The sequence below is a fragment of the Rhinolophus hipposideros genome (assembly GCF_964194185.1).
Source record: "Rhinolophus hipposideros genome assembly, chromosome: X".
Lineage (NCBI taxonomy): Eukaryota > Metazoa > Chordata > Mammalia > Chiroptera > Rhinolophidae > Rhinolophus > Rhinolophus hipposideros.
In genome coordinates, this window is record NC_138046.1 from 56,815,264 (window position 1) to 56,827,836 (window position 12,573).

Below are 12,573 nucleotides of genomic sequence, written 5' to 3' on the forward strand. Positions count from 1 at the left end.
TTATCAACCTGAAGTCTCTTTATAGAGCCTCGGGAGCACAGAAATAGTGCAGGATTATTAAGGAACAGTTTCCAGTCTGCTGTCCCCATCAGCCCATCTTCGTAGCACACTGTCTTTTATGGGGTGGCTGCCATTGTTGTATGACCCATCTTTCCCAGTGGGCTGAGGAGTGGGGCCCCTGTTCAGCCTCCTCTGGTGTTTCTCCTCAGGAATCAGTAATGGGGAAGTGGTGGACTGGATGGACTCGACTGGGGAAGAAGTGAGCCTGTGGCAGAAGATGCGACAGTACCCAGGGTCTTGGGCGGAAGGGACTCTGCAGCTCCGTTCCTCGATGGCCAAGCAAAAGCTGGGCTTATGAGTACCTGCCCTTCTCTGCAGGCCAAGCCCTGGCCAGGGAAAATCAGAGGAAGTGAAGAACCCAAGAGCAAAGATTTATAATTTAATGTGTGTGTGTTATGTATGTGTGTGTGTACAAACATGTATTTCTACAGGTCTCATTGTGGTAGGGTGATGCAGACTTGTTCCCCTTTTGAAAGTGGGCTCAAGAATTAGGATCTCTTCAAAATGTTCTTTATTTGTGCATGATCTAGTATACTTTCAGAGTCCATTGTTTCTTATATCTTTCTGAGGCTTAATTAACTTATGAAATCTTTTAAAACAATGTTTTATCTCCCATCTTACTATCCTTGTTCCTACTCGCCCGGAAGCCACGGCTACCTCTGGCATTAGTACCAATCTATGTTTCAAGGTGTTCCTGGTCTGAGGCAAAGGCTCTGGGACGCAGGGTTGGGTTACTAATGAGGAGAAGATGAGAGAGAGGTGAGTAGGCCCTCTCCTTCTCTAATGTGTGCCTTTAACTCATTTTCTGCCTTGATACATTAAAGAAACTTGGATTTTAACTTCTCTTGTTTTTAAGCAGTTTCTACCTTGCTTGGGTCTAACGGTTTTCTTTGAAATGTTAAGAAAATTCTTCAGTTCCTTCTGGTTCTAGAAACCTTCACTAGACCTTATAATGGAGCTGCTTTAGAAAAGCACTTTAGTTAAATCATGGCCTTTTGATGGAGTCATGGACGTGCGCAGCAAGTGCTTCTTGGTGATCCCATGGGACCAGAGTGACTGAGGGTGAAGTGTCTTCCAGTCTGTGTTGAATTCTTTGCATTTAAACTGATACAACAGTTGTTGGAGAGCTCCTCATTTCTCTAACGAAAGGCAAGACATCTTCACTCTCATCATGTACCACATCTTTCTTAGCATTTGTGTCTGCGATATGTTACCACACAGACTATGGCCTCTATACCATGATGCCAGCCAGAATAGCCACGTACTGTCTAAACTGGTCCAGTGTTTCTCCAGGTTGGGTACTGTTAGTGCTCCAACAGAATGTGTTCAGAGAAGCTCCCAGTTACTCTGGCTTCCTTCTTGAAGTGAGTTCAGTGCTTATTTTTTCTATTGTTTCCTGAACTTGACCTACATGTAACATGGGTGCCGTATATTGAGACCTTTCTAAGAAGGGTCTGGTGGTTTAAGGTTCATTTTCTGACACTCACTGTTCCAAAATGATCTTTTTATTCCTCCAAGTCTATCTACACAAAGTCGTTTGTGAAAGGAGTCTCTGTGAGAGAAGAAATCCCTGTCAGTCCATTTGGCTCCTAGCTGACTCTCCTAGGAGGCCGCTGGATTGAGGGCAGCTGGATAGTTTCTGTTGTATGCATGCATTTAATGGAGGAGTGTTTTTAAAAGGTTTATTTGGTGTGGCTTGATATTGCAATGGAAGGCATAACTTGGGATCCTGGGCTGTAACTTGATCCTTTGTTCTCTAACCCCAGAAATGTGTGTGTTCTTCAATAAAATGTTTTCATTAGTCAAGTGTTTGCATTTGTTAGTTCTATAGGTGCTTTTGTCTCTGATGTCTGATTTACTGTTGTTGCTTTTCATGTGGCTTGAAAGATAAGAACGAAAGTGACAAACGTCCTTCCCTACCCATCCTGTGCTGATTCAAAGCAAATGTCCATGTCCCCACGTGGCTGCCCGATACCTCCGCTGAGCTCTGATCCTTCGTGTTTGGTATCTAGGGAAAGAACTGAGAAGCCATCTTAAAAGTGGCACTACTTTTCTTTCCCTTTCTCAAGTACCAAAGGAACTCCTCCTTTAGCTTTGTGCCCCCACCCCACCCCCATTGAATATCTTGGGGAGAGGGCCGAGAGGGGCACAGAGAATAGAAACAGAGGTATGTACAGGGTCGGGGTTGGGCTAGCCCCTTTGGGTCTGGCTGGGCCTGATTCTGCTGCTGTCTTCTTCCCCTACTTTAGGAGTGAATATTTCTTCAATCATAATCCAAAGAAGGTTACAGTAAAAGTTGACCTAAAGAACGTAAGATTGACTTGCCTTGACTACTCATTAAAATAAAACAAAACCAAAGCTTTTCAATTTTTTTAAGCTAGAGGAGCATTTATATGTGAAAGTCAGGCCCAGGTGGGAACTCTGTTTAGGAGGCACTGGGCCTCCTCATGTTATCATTGGGCCTTTGACCTGCCCACATGGCTGGTTTGCCACTCGGTGTGTTAGTGATAAAGACAAGGAAGGACATTCATCTTGCCTGACATGTAATCTTTGCCTTTGGAACCACAGACTCTCTGACTGGAGACTTCCCACATTAACTCATTGTATTTTGCCTTCTGCCCATAAGTTGCCTCCTGCCTTTCAAAACTCATATTTCCCTGGAGGGAAGAGGGAGAAAGGGACCTTTTTGCTCTAAGTTTGATAATTTCCTCCATGTCCCATTCCACTCAGCAACTGCCTAACTTTTGATTTTGCATTTTAAAAAAGAGATTTCCACTACTCCTCCCCCTCCTACCCCCATGGAAGCAGCTTCTCTCTGACTCACTACTATTCCCGTATGTTCTGGGCTCATGATTTATGTCCCATCGCTCTGCTGTGGAGAGTGAATTTTATTGGGTTGAGAGCCTTCCATTTCCCTCCTTCCTCCTGGGCCTATTCTGAGTCTTGTGTCTGAGTAGCATTATGTATAGAAGGTGAAACCCTTTTCCTTGCTTGGAACTGTCAACTGTCTTTAAATGAGAAGTAGAAAAAGAAGTAGAGGCATATAGCATAATGTTTAAGAACATCGACTCGGGAGCCAGAATGCTGGTGTTTAAATCCCACTTACTCTGCCACTTACTAGTTGTCTGATCTTAGGCAACTTGCCTAACCTCTCTGTGCTGCAGTTCCCTCAACTGAAAAATGGGACTAATAATAGTGCCTACCTTATATAGTTCTTGTGAAGATTTCAGAGTCGGTAGGTAGAATGTTTAGAATGGCACCTGGCATACAGTGAGTGCTCGAGCATTATTAGCTCTGCCTCTCCACTCAGCCTGCTTCCTTCTCTCCTCTGATTTTCCACTGATGACCCCCTGGGTAGAGCAGAAGAAAGGCTTCTGGGTCTTAACCATGACACTGGGTTTCATGAGTGTAGAACAGGAGGTTCTCAGCAGCACGGGAAGAATGCTTTTCTTTCAAACACTGCTGCACTACTGAATGCAGCTGAAGCCAGAGCAGGGGTCTGAGTGTGGCCCCATTTCCCAATAGCCCAGCCTCAAATTTAATTTCAGGCCTGGCTCTTAAGGCAAAACTTAGCACTGCTGTAGCTGCCACTTGCTCTGTGCTTACCTCTTAAAAGTGATTTTCTGATGAAGTGAATACGTGAGGCTGAATCTGTCTGTTTTTCTTCTCCACTATTTAGTTTTACAGAGGCTTGCAGTGGTGCTTTCAAGATTTTCTAAATCACGAGCAGGGAACTCCCCTGAGGAAGAGACAGCATGAGCTACCTTTTGCTATGGAACTGGAGCCTCAATAAGAAGAGATTGTTGCCCATGAGCCAGCTGGAGGGGCCAGGAAAAAGCATTCTGCTCTGGCCTGCTTTTTCTTCCCAAGCTCTCTCCCATTGCAGCATTTTTCTAATTTTGGGGTGAAGCAATGGTTAACATAACATTTGTAGCTTAAAGTCCTAACGGGAAATGACAAGTCCAAGAATATGTTTTTTAAAAAAATTTGAAGATCTTATTGGCTTTATTAAGCAAGTCATGAATTGTGGGAAATGAGAAGTTTTTATAAGCGAAAGGATGTGGCAGGGGAGTTACTGCAAAAGAAAGGATTGCTTTTAGAACAAAGGGCATTGCAGGGATTTTATCATGCAGATTACCTCACTAGTATTGATCAGGAAATTTCAGACTGATTGGTTTAAAATCCCACTCCCGGGAGAGGCTGAAACTGCAATTAGTTTAGTTATTAAGTTTTGGTTTGGTGACATGGCTTGACAAAAGTGACTCCATTTTGGCCTGTTTCTTGTTTTTTAACAGTGGGTTTCCACATGATAAACATCAAATGATAGATGACTTCTCTGCCACCCCAGGGCCAGTGACCTTAATGCAGATGAGGCAGAGAACTTCCCAGAAGAGAAGTACTAGTTCTCCTTAAGGGAAGTCCATGGCTCCCATTGGTTTCAGTAGGCTTCAGATCTATAATGGGTTGCCTCATTTCTGGTTTTTGAAAGAGGTACATGTGTATTAGAGTCACAATACCTCCAATGCTAGTTAACCTATGAGGAAAATCCAGCTACATTTGCTGAAATGTCCTGGTTGTCTGTTGTGATGGTGCTGCCCTCTGTTGTCACCTCAGGATAGAGGAACCCTTTAAAACACAGCCAGTTAGTGAATGAACTTCGGATTTACTTATCTGGAAGACTTTGGAGAGCTGAGCAGAGGCCCAAATTAGGGAAGGAAGACCTTCTGCCGCCCCAACCCGCTGCCCAGGGCCTGTTCTCAGTCCCTGTCTAGCTTCTGATGCTCCTCCAGTGCTACCTAAAGCAGAGACTTGCTTAGGGAAACTATTACAGAGCCCTAAAAAGGTGCCCGGAAATGTCCTGGGGTTGGGGAACCTCATCCACCTCAGAGTCCCATTCCTAGAACTGTGGGAAACCATTTTCTCCTTTGATTAGGTCCCAGCTTCAGCCAACTAGGGGAGCTTTTCCCTTGACCTCAACCATGCCCTGGCTCAAGTTCACTCGCATACGTCCCTTTGCTCCTGGCGCTGGGTTAGCTCCTGGTTGCTCAGTAGGTAATCATCAATGAATGTGAAGATTTCCTCAGGGGTGACAGGTTCCATGTAGCGTTCCCGGTCTATTCCCTGCTTGTCAATCAACACCATGTTGAAGTAGGAGCGAGTGAGGTGCTGGAATTGCCTAGAGAGAAGGGCCAAGGGAGGTGTGAGACCTTGTTTGGGCTCCATCCCACCAGGTTCTACTACCCTCTGACCTTTCACAGCTCCGCTGATAGACTGATTCCTTCCCCACCCGATCGATCCCTTGTCATCCCCTCCATTACCTAGCTCAAGCCCCTTTGTTTTTCTATGCTCAGACCCTAGTCTTGCTACCCTTATGTGCTTGACTCTGCTAAGCTGTCTTTTCCTCACCCCAGATGGAGCAGCTTCTTTGTTACCAGGCTGGGCTTCCTTCACAGGACCCTGTAAGTGAGGCTATCACATATAGCTATGTGGGCTGCATGGAATAAGTAGAGGGAGCACCAGTCACGTGCACTGCAATGTGACTGGTGTTTTCCAGAGATGGGCTGAGCATAACCTGCACAGCCATCCATGGCGGCCCTGAAGTTGATCAGTATCACCTGGTCAACTCTCCTATCTGCAGTCTCCTTCGCGTTTGTTTCCTGGGTCTCTCTCCTACCTGGTACTGAATCTTTTCTGTCCCCACTGAGACTGGGCCCTAGAGACATATATTGTTTCTAGAAAATAGAGCTGTGATGGCTTTATTGGTTCTGAGTATATCTGGAGGCATTGGAAAGGTGATAATGGATAGATAATGAAAAAATCAAGTTCTGCCACCTGTCACCTATAGTCAGCTCTTCCCCCAGGGGTAGATGGGTGCAATTCAGGTTTCAATGCCTAAAGATGCCTTTTGCTTCTTTGAGACAAGGCGAAGAGAGGCATGAGGCAACAGGATCAGGGGCTTATCTGAGTCATGTTTGGGTCTGTGTGTCAGCTCTGGCTGTGCTTCAGTCACCTGAGGTGCACAGTCCCAAGGTGTCTTGGGGTGGGGCCTGGCCATCTGTATTTGAAGTCACCCAATTTGATTCCGATGTCTTGCCACTCTCTCGTCTTACCTAATGCATCCGAAGAGTTCAAGCACAAGGAATGCCCCAAGAGTACTGTCGCCGATTCTCCCACAACCCTCCTGTTGCCAGTGTCCTGCCTAGGGTTTCTGCCCACCCCTTCCTGTGGCCCCCCAGCCTGGACCTGAGCTCCTCGATGATGTTGGCAGACAGCTGCTGCTCCTGGATGCGCCCCACCTCGTGAGGCGGCTGCCCCACCAGTTCAATGATGGTCACGTGCCGCAGGTCCAGCGCACAGATAGATTGCTGGGAGGGGAGAGACAATTTTATGGAACAGGCTCTCTCAGACTCAAACCTAAGGCTACTCAGCCGATTCCTCCTGGGACCAAATTGAGGCAGTCTGGGAAAGGATAGGTTTCTTCCCCAGCCATCACACGATGGGGTCTACAACCTCTCCCCTTTGTCATTCTTGAAGTACCTGCCCTAACAGTGTTGCCTTTATTTTAATGAAGTGTACAAAACTGCTTACACCATGTGAGGTAGAAAAGAGTAATGTCATTGATGAATTGCAGGAACGTAATCTCTCCTTGCTTAGTTTTACATAGGTTTTAAACTATGGGTTCTTTTTTTAAAAAATTGAGATACTAATTGACATATAACATTAATTTCAGGTGTACAACATAATGATTTGGTATTTGTATATATATTGTGAAATGGTCACTACAATAAGTCCAGTTAACATCCATCATCATGCCTAGTTACAGCTTTTTTTCTTGTGATGAGAACTGTTAAGATCTACTATCTTAGCAACTTTCAAATATATGATACAGTATTATTAACTATAGTTACCATGCTGTGCATTACATACCTAGGATGTATTTATGTTACAACTGGAAGCTACATAGATTCTTAATTGATAGCTATTGATATATGATACTAACGGCTATTGTTTACTGAACATGCATACCTAATGCCTTGCAGGCATAATCTAATTTAATCCTCACAGCACCCCTAACAAGGTAGGTGATATCCTTTTTACACTGTAGAGGAAAAACTAACTTGCCCAAATTTGCATGACAATGGGATACTGAGCCAAGATTTAAATTTAGTGCTGCCACAACCTACCCAAGTGTGTGCTCCTTACCACTAGGCTCCATGGCCTGGGCCTTCACTCAGTTGGTGCTCTTTTCATTACCTTTTGTTGCCTTCCTCCCTCTAGGCAGGGCACCCTGTAACCCTCCCCTGGCTCTTTGTCCTACCTTGTCCTTCAGGGTCACCTCTTAACCAGTCACCTGGGGTGAGGTTTAAAGCCACAGTGAACACTCCACCCCTTGTCTGAGCCGCAGGCTATTCCTTTAGTCCTGATCTACAGCGTCACTAGCCTCACGGGCTCATTCCTGTTCCTGTTCTTGCTTCCTGTTCAAACTGAGGTATTGCCTTTGTCTGCCTTTTTTTGATCTCTGGAGGAACTAGGTCATTTTTGGTCTAGATACCCAGGGTCATCTTTTTGATAAAGCTGCTTCCATCATGGGCCTCTGAGTATTAACTTGGCAACTTGTAAGATTCAACCTTTAGAAACCCCCTAAATAGTTTCTTCTTTTACCTGGGTATCCAGCCCCTTTTGCAGCTCGTCAGAGCTGGTTCTCTTAGTCGTGTCTTCATACCCTGAGTTCTTTTCAAGAACCTAGTCTATTCTTTTTATAAGTCCCAACAATCGTACTTACTCTGTCTCATCCACTTCTCCTCCCACAAGTGGCTTTGGCTGGGTATCTCGTATGTTAAAAATCATCGTGCAACTCCCTCATTTTACTTTGAAATAATACGACACTTTTCCTTCTCTTCTGCTACTATTAGGGTTAATTAAGTGTGTGGATCCTGGAGTCAGACTGCTGGGTTCAATCCTGGCTCAGCCACTTAATAGCTAGTGACTTTGGGCAAATCTTTAACCTCTCTATGCCTCAATTTCCCCACCTTTAAAATGAGGACAGTAATAGTACCTACCTCTTAAGGGTTGTTGTGAAAATTAAATGACTGTGTAAAGCACAGGCTTATACAGCTGTACCTGTATAACCATCTAAGTGTTTGTTAGAGCTATTATTCCTTGAGAACATAAATATAATTTATTCCCAACGTTTACATTTCATCATACCTGTCTTACAAGTCTTTCTAGAGTGCTCTGGCACACTCCCTTCCCATCCTTCACCAAGCCCCCTGCAAGCCACACCCACCATTCCAGGGGCCTCGCTGCCTTTTTAGTAAAAACAGCAGTTTTTTAAATGTGCTAAATTTGTCTGCAGTAAAACTGATCAAATGCTGTCCACAAAAATTTTGAGGAAGTAGGGTTTATGCTGCAGAAAGAGCAACTCTTACATTTAGAAGAGGTAAGGGAGTCACAGGGTGGGGTTAGAGGCTATGTAAAGGAGCTAAGTTCTACTTAGGGCAGTGGGTCTCACCTGTAGCATAGAGATCTGCATTTTATAATATCGGTTGGAGGGATCAGGAGCTGAGATGATGAGGAGGCGCCGTTTCTCATAGAACTGATCCAGAAGGCCAGCAGCCGAGTTAACATTGACATTAATCTTCATAGCTAGAGCAGAAGCAGATGGCCAGTGAGGGTATGGACTTCTCTTTCATCCCAGCATGGGTAACAACATCTTGAAGAGTTCTAGTCATTCAGGTTAACTCTTTTGGGTTGTTTCTCCCTTTCCTTGGGGAAAATCCTGAAATAACACTTGGAGATTTTAAGCCCTTCATCTTGGAGTATTCTGAGGGAGATCATTGGCCCTTAAACACACTTCAGCACCCCCTACCCCTTTCCCACTTCATACACACTGCTATTGGACCCCTGTGCCATCCACAGAGGGAGGTCCTCTAAAGTAGCCCTGATCAATATGTCCACTTTCCCTGGTTTCACTCACGAGCACAGATGGGTGGTGATCCTGACCACTGGCGGCTGGACTGACAGACCCGGGAGGGGGTCCCTTGGCGCTCGTAACCTCCATCACAGTGGTATTCACAGGTGGCACCATAGTTGTCCCCGGCTGAGGTGCAGGTGAGGTACCCATGCTGTGGCGGTGTCAGAGTTGGGCAGCGTCTTACTGTCAGGGAGGAGTCCGAGTTAGGATGCATGGTATCTCTTTTAGGGAACAAAAGGCTAAGAGGGTGCCCACGCTGTGTTTTCCAGATCAGGAGATCTAGGGGGATCAGAATGAATGACTTCCTTGTGTTTCCAATGGCCAGAGATAGAGCCAGAATTCCCCTTTCTTAAGGGATTAAATTTGAAATGTAGACAAAGGCATTCATAAAATCTGTTAGTACAAGTGAGTATACATATTGTCATCAAAAGGCTTTATTAATCTGCAAAATAAATATTACTGTTTTTGTTTTCAGACTCTGTGGACACCCTGCATAAAGATGACGTACAAAATTACTTTAATAACAAAAAATAAATTTGAGGATACTTAAATATCCATCAATGGGAGAAGTGTTAAGCAAATTTGAATATATTCTTAGAAGTAGATTATTATGCTGTCATTAAAACCATTTCTGAAAAAATGTTAAAGAACATGGGAAAATTACTTGTGTTATAATGAAAAGTTAAAAAGGGTAATCTAAGAGTAGATATACAGCATGATGTCAACTATATGTATTTTTAAAGTATGTGAAGATAAAAAAAAATGGAAAAAAAATACCGAAAGATTAATAAGTGCCTCTGGATGATAGGATAATAGATTTTTTTCCCTTTGTGTATTTATTTACTTCCCAACTGTTCAGAAATGAGTGTGAACCCTTTTTGTAATGAAAAAAGCGAAACAAAACAATACAACACAAAACAAAGAAGAATCAGGCAGGCAACACCACCAATTTCAGCAGAGGCGAATGAAGACTGATTAGATTTGATAATCAGAAGGCCAAGAAAAGAAATAGATACAGAGTATCTTGGTGAATTTTATCTAGATTTAGGAGAATGAGAAAATCGTGTTGGGGAGTCAGAGTTTCTGAAACGTGTATGCACATGTCATGCAGGCTTCCTGAATGACCCTGGTTCGTGAACTTGTTTTTGCCCTCTCCTAATTTAAATGAGGTGTTGGTTTCAGGCATACAGAGGAGAGGGTTGTGGTGGGCATCTAGAGGGTCAGGGCAGAGCAGGAATAGTGAGCAATGTGGAAAAGGAAGACTTCTTTCTGACCTTGTACTTTCACAATGAACTTGCAACTGGCCCGGTTGTAGGCTCGATCATAGGCAGTGTAACGAATCACATGCTCTCCTTCGGGAAAGTGAGAGCCAGGCTCAGGGCCCCGAAGTGTCACCCTGCATGGGACAGAGTGAAAGAACCACTGAGGAAAGAGACCCTTAGGATCTGGGTCTGGGGCACATCATCACTACAGCCTCAGCCTTTTCAGTTCAGTGTTGGCAGCCTGAGAGCCTGGGAAAAGCTGTTGTGAGGCATAAGGGGCATCTGTTACTCACCTAGTGATAGTACCATCAGCAGAATCTTTCACTAAGGGTGGGTCCCAGTATACTCGAGCAGTCAGTTTCTCCGGCTCTGCCATCTTCTCACGTGAGTGTGGACAGCGGATCTTGGGGGGATCTATGTCTGCCAAGGTCAGAAATCAGGTGCTGGCTTGTGGGCCCCCTGCCTTCCCTGGAGGGAACCCATAGAAGCAATACCACACCACTGGGTAGGTAAAAGATGCAGTCTCTGTTCAAGATGCTTAGTGAAACTGGGGAAGGAAGCCCAGCTGCAGAGGAAGCGATCACTTCATTAAGCATGTGCCCAGAGTGCCACCCTCATAGCAAGCAGGAATGCCTTCTGTGGTGAGAATTCCACTTCTTTTGTGGACATCATACCAGGGTGGCTGTTTGCAGCAGGGCAACTGGGAGCAAGCAGCATTTACCTACACATACAGGCTCGCCTCCACTCCATCGCCCATCTTCCATGCAGATTCTGCTGCGGTCACCTTCCAGGTGGTAGCCACTGGAACAACTGTAGTCACAGCGGGAGTCAAGAAGCACCCCATTTGTGCAAGTGTGAGTGCCACTCGTGATGAATGGCAATGCGTGGCATCTCATCTCTAAGAGAGAACCAAGTGACAAGCTCAGTGGCCTGCGGGGCTATCTGAAGGTGATGCCTGGGCATCTAGCACAGGGAGAACCATATCAGACCAGCAGAAAATATAGAAAACCCTACCCCAAACTGCCCGTACATTTTTCTGCCTAATTACCTCTTTTTTCTAATTGCCTTCTTATTTTTATATTATAAGATACAGTAGTGCTGGGGGGCGGGGCGTGTTTCTCAAAGAAGTAAATTACTTGTCCAAATGCATGGATTTAAGAATCACGCCTGACTTTGGAGCCAAGCTCCACTTCTTACTAGCTCTCTGACTTGAGCAAGTTACCTCGTTACTCTGAGTCTCAGTGTTTTTACCACTAAAATGTGGCTACTTCATAGACTGTTATGCAGACTAAAAAAGACAATACATATAAACTTCTGGGCTCATTTAGGGCCTGAGCTGCTTTTAGTTTTCATCTCTTGTTCCGTAAATGCTAGATAGCCTTGAGCAAATTCAAAGCTCTTTTTGGAGTATAATTTTGGTGTTAACATAAGCACACCTCAGCTGAGGCTCACTTACAGGTGGAAGTAGGCTGGCCCCTCTGTCAGGGATAGAGTACAAGTCAGGCCAGTGCTTGGAGGGCCAGCTTTGGTGGTATTTGATTAAAGAGGAATCCATGTGCTTTAGACAGCACCTGTGCCAGAAGCGGAGACTGCTACCATGAGTCGATTGTGAGCCTGTGCTTGCCAACGTCTAGTTTGAGATACCTGATACTTGCAAGAAGTGGGTGAGCCATACATTCCTTTAGGTGGTCTAAGTTCTAACCCTGTATAAGTTCCATTATTGGAGCTTCGAATATAGATTCTATAAGCTATGTTAATTTTGCTTCTTGGTTAAACTAGACTAGATTATTGCCTTTTACGTTTTCCAGTATCCTTTATGCAAAAATGACCTCCTTGAAATCAGGGCCAAGAAAAAAGGTTTGTCTTTTCAGGCAAATTTGTTTCCTTAGTATTATTTGACAGTGAAAATGATACATCCAAAGTGTTTACCCCTTTTTCTCTTGTGAGGAAGGGCAAAGCTGGATCCAGTGTTGAAATACAGTAATTCACTCATTCTAGGCACCTGGAAATATGTTCGTCTCCATTCTTTTGACTGGTTTTATGTTCATGTTCATTTATAGACATATTATTTCATTTTGTAAGGCCAATTCAAATGCATTTTGGAAACAATGGGGTCTAAGTCCTAAGACATTAATTACAGTCACCTAGAGGGGTGTGCTGGCTTCCTTCTTTCTGGCTATCAAGCTTCTTCTCTCCTCCACATTACCCTCTCTGACCAACCCAATTTCTCTCTGGGTGCTCAGCACCCTGAGTCTGGTCACACTGCATTCACATACA

At 44.6% G+C, this 12,573-nt stretch overlaps 2 protein-coding genes across 7 annotated transcripts in view; one reads left to right on the plus strand and one right to left on the minus strand.

The window, feature by feature from the left end:
* SYTL4 (synaptotagmin like 4) overlaps positions 1-9,788 on the plus strand; it is a 76,254-nt gene extending 66,466 nt beyond the window's left edge. For 3 of the 5 annotated variants that reach the window (XM_081043268.1, XM_081043269.1, XM_081043271.1), the window contains one exon: positions 210-1,865. In XM_081043268.1, the coding sequence (XP_080899394.1) occupies positions 210-358 (149 nt within the window). In that variant the 3' untranslated portion in view covers positions 359-1,865. Of the gene's footprint in view, positions 1-209; positions 1,875-9,509 lie in introns of those variants that run through there. The other 2 variants (XM_081043272.1, XM_081043270.1) reach the window with 2 other exon arrangements.
* SRPX2 (sushi repeat containing protein X-linked 2) overlaps positions 2,435-12,573 on the minus strand; it is a 35,257-nt gene continuing 25,118 nt past the window's right edge. Inside the window, exons 5-11 of one of the 2 annotated variants that reach the window (XM_081043277.1) lie at positions 11,018-11,194; positions 10,590-10,716; positions 10,309-10,430; positions 9,038-9,217; positions 8,573-8,706; positions 6,304-6,425; positions 2,435-5,236 (exon numbers count right to left, since the gene is read on the minus strand). In XM_081043277.1, coding sequence (XP_080899403.1) covers positions 5,056-5,236; positions 6,304-6,425; positions 8,573-8,706; positions 9,038-9,217; positions 10,309-10,430; positions 10,590-10,716; positions 11,018-11,194 — 1,043 coding nt within the window. In that variant the 3' untranslated portion in view covers positions 2,435-5,055. The remainder of the gene's footprint in view (positions 5,237-6,303; positions 6,426-8,572; positions 8,707-9,037; positions 9,218-10,308; positions 10,431-10,589; positions 10,717-11,017; positions 11,195-12,573) is intronic. The other variant, XM_081043278.1, reaches the window with a different exon arrangement.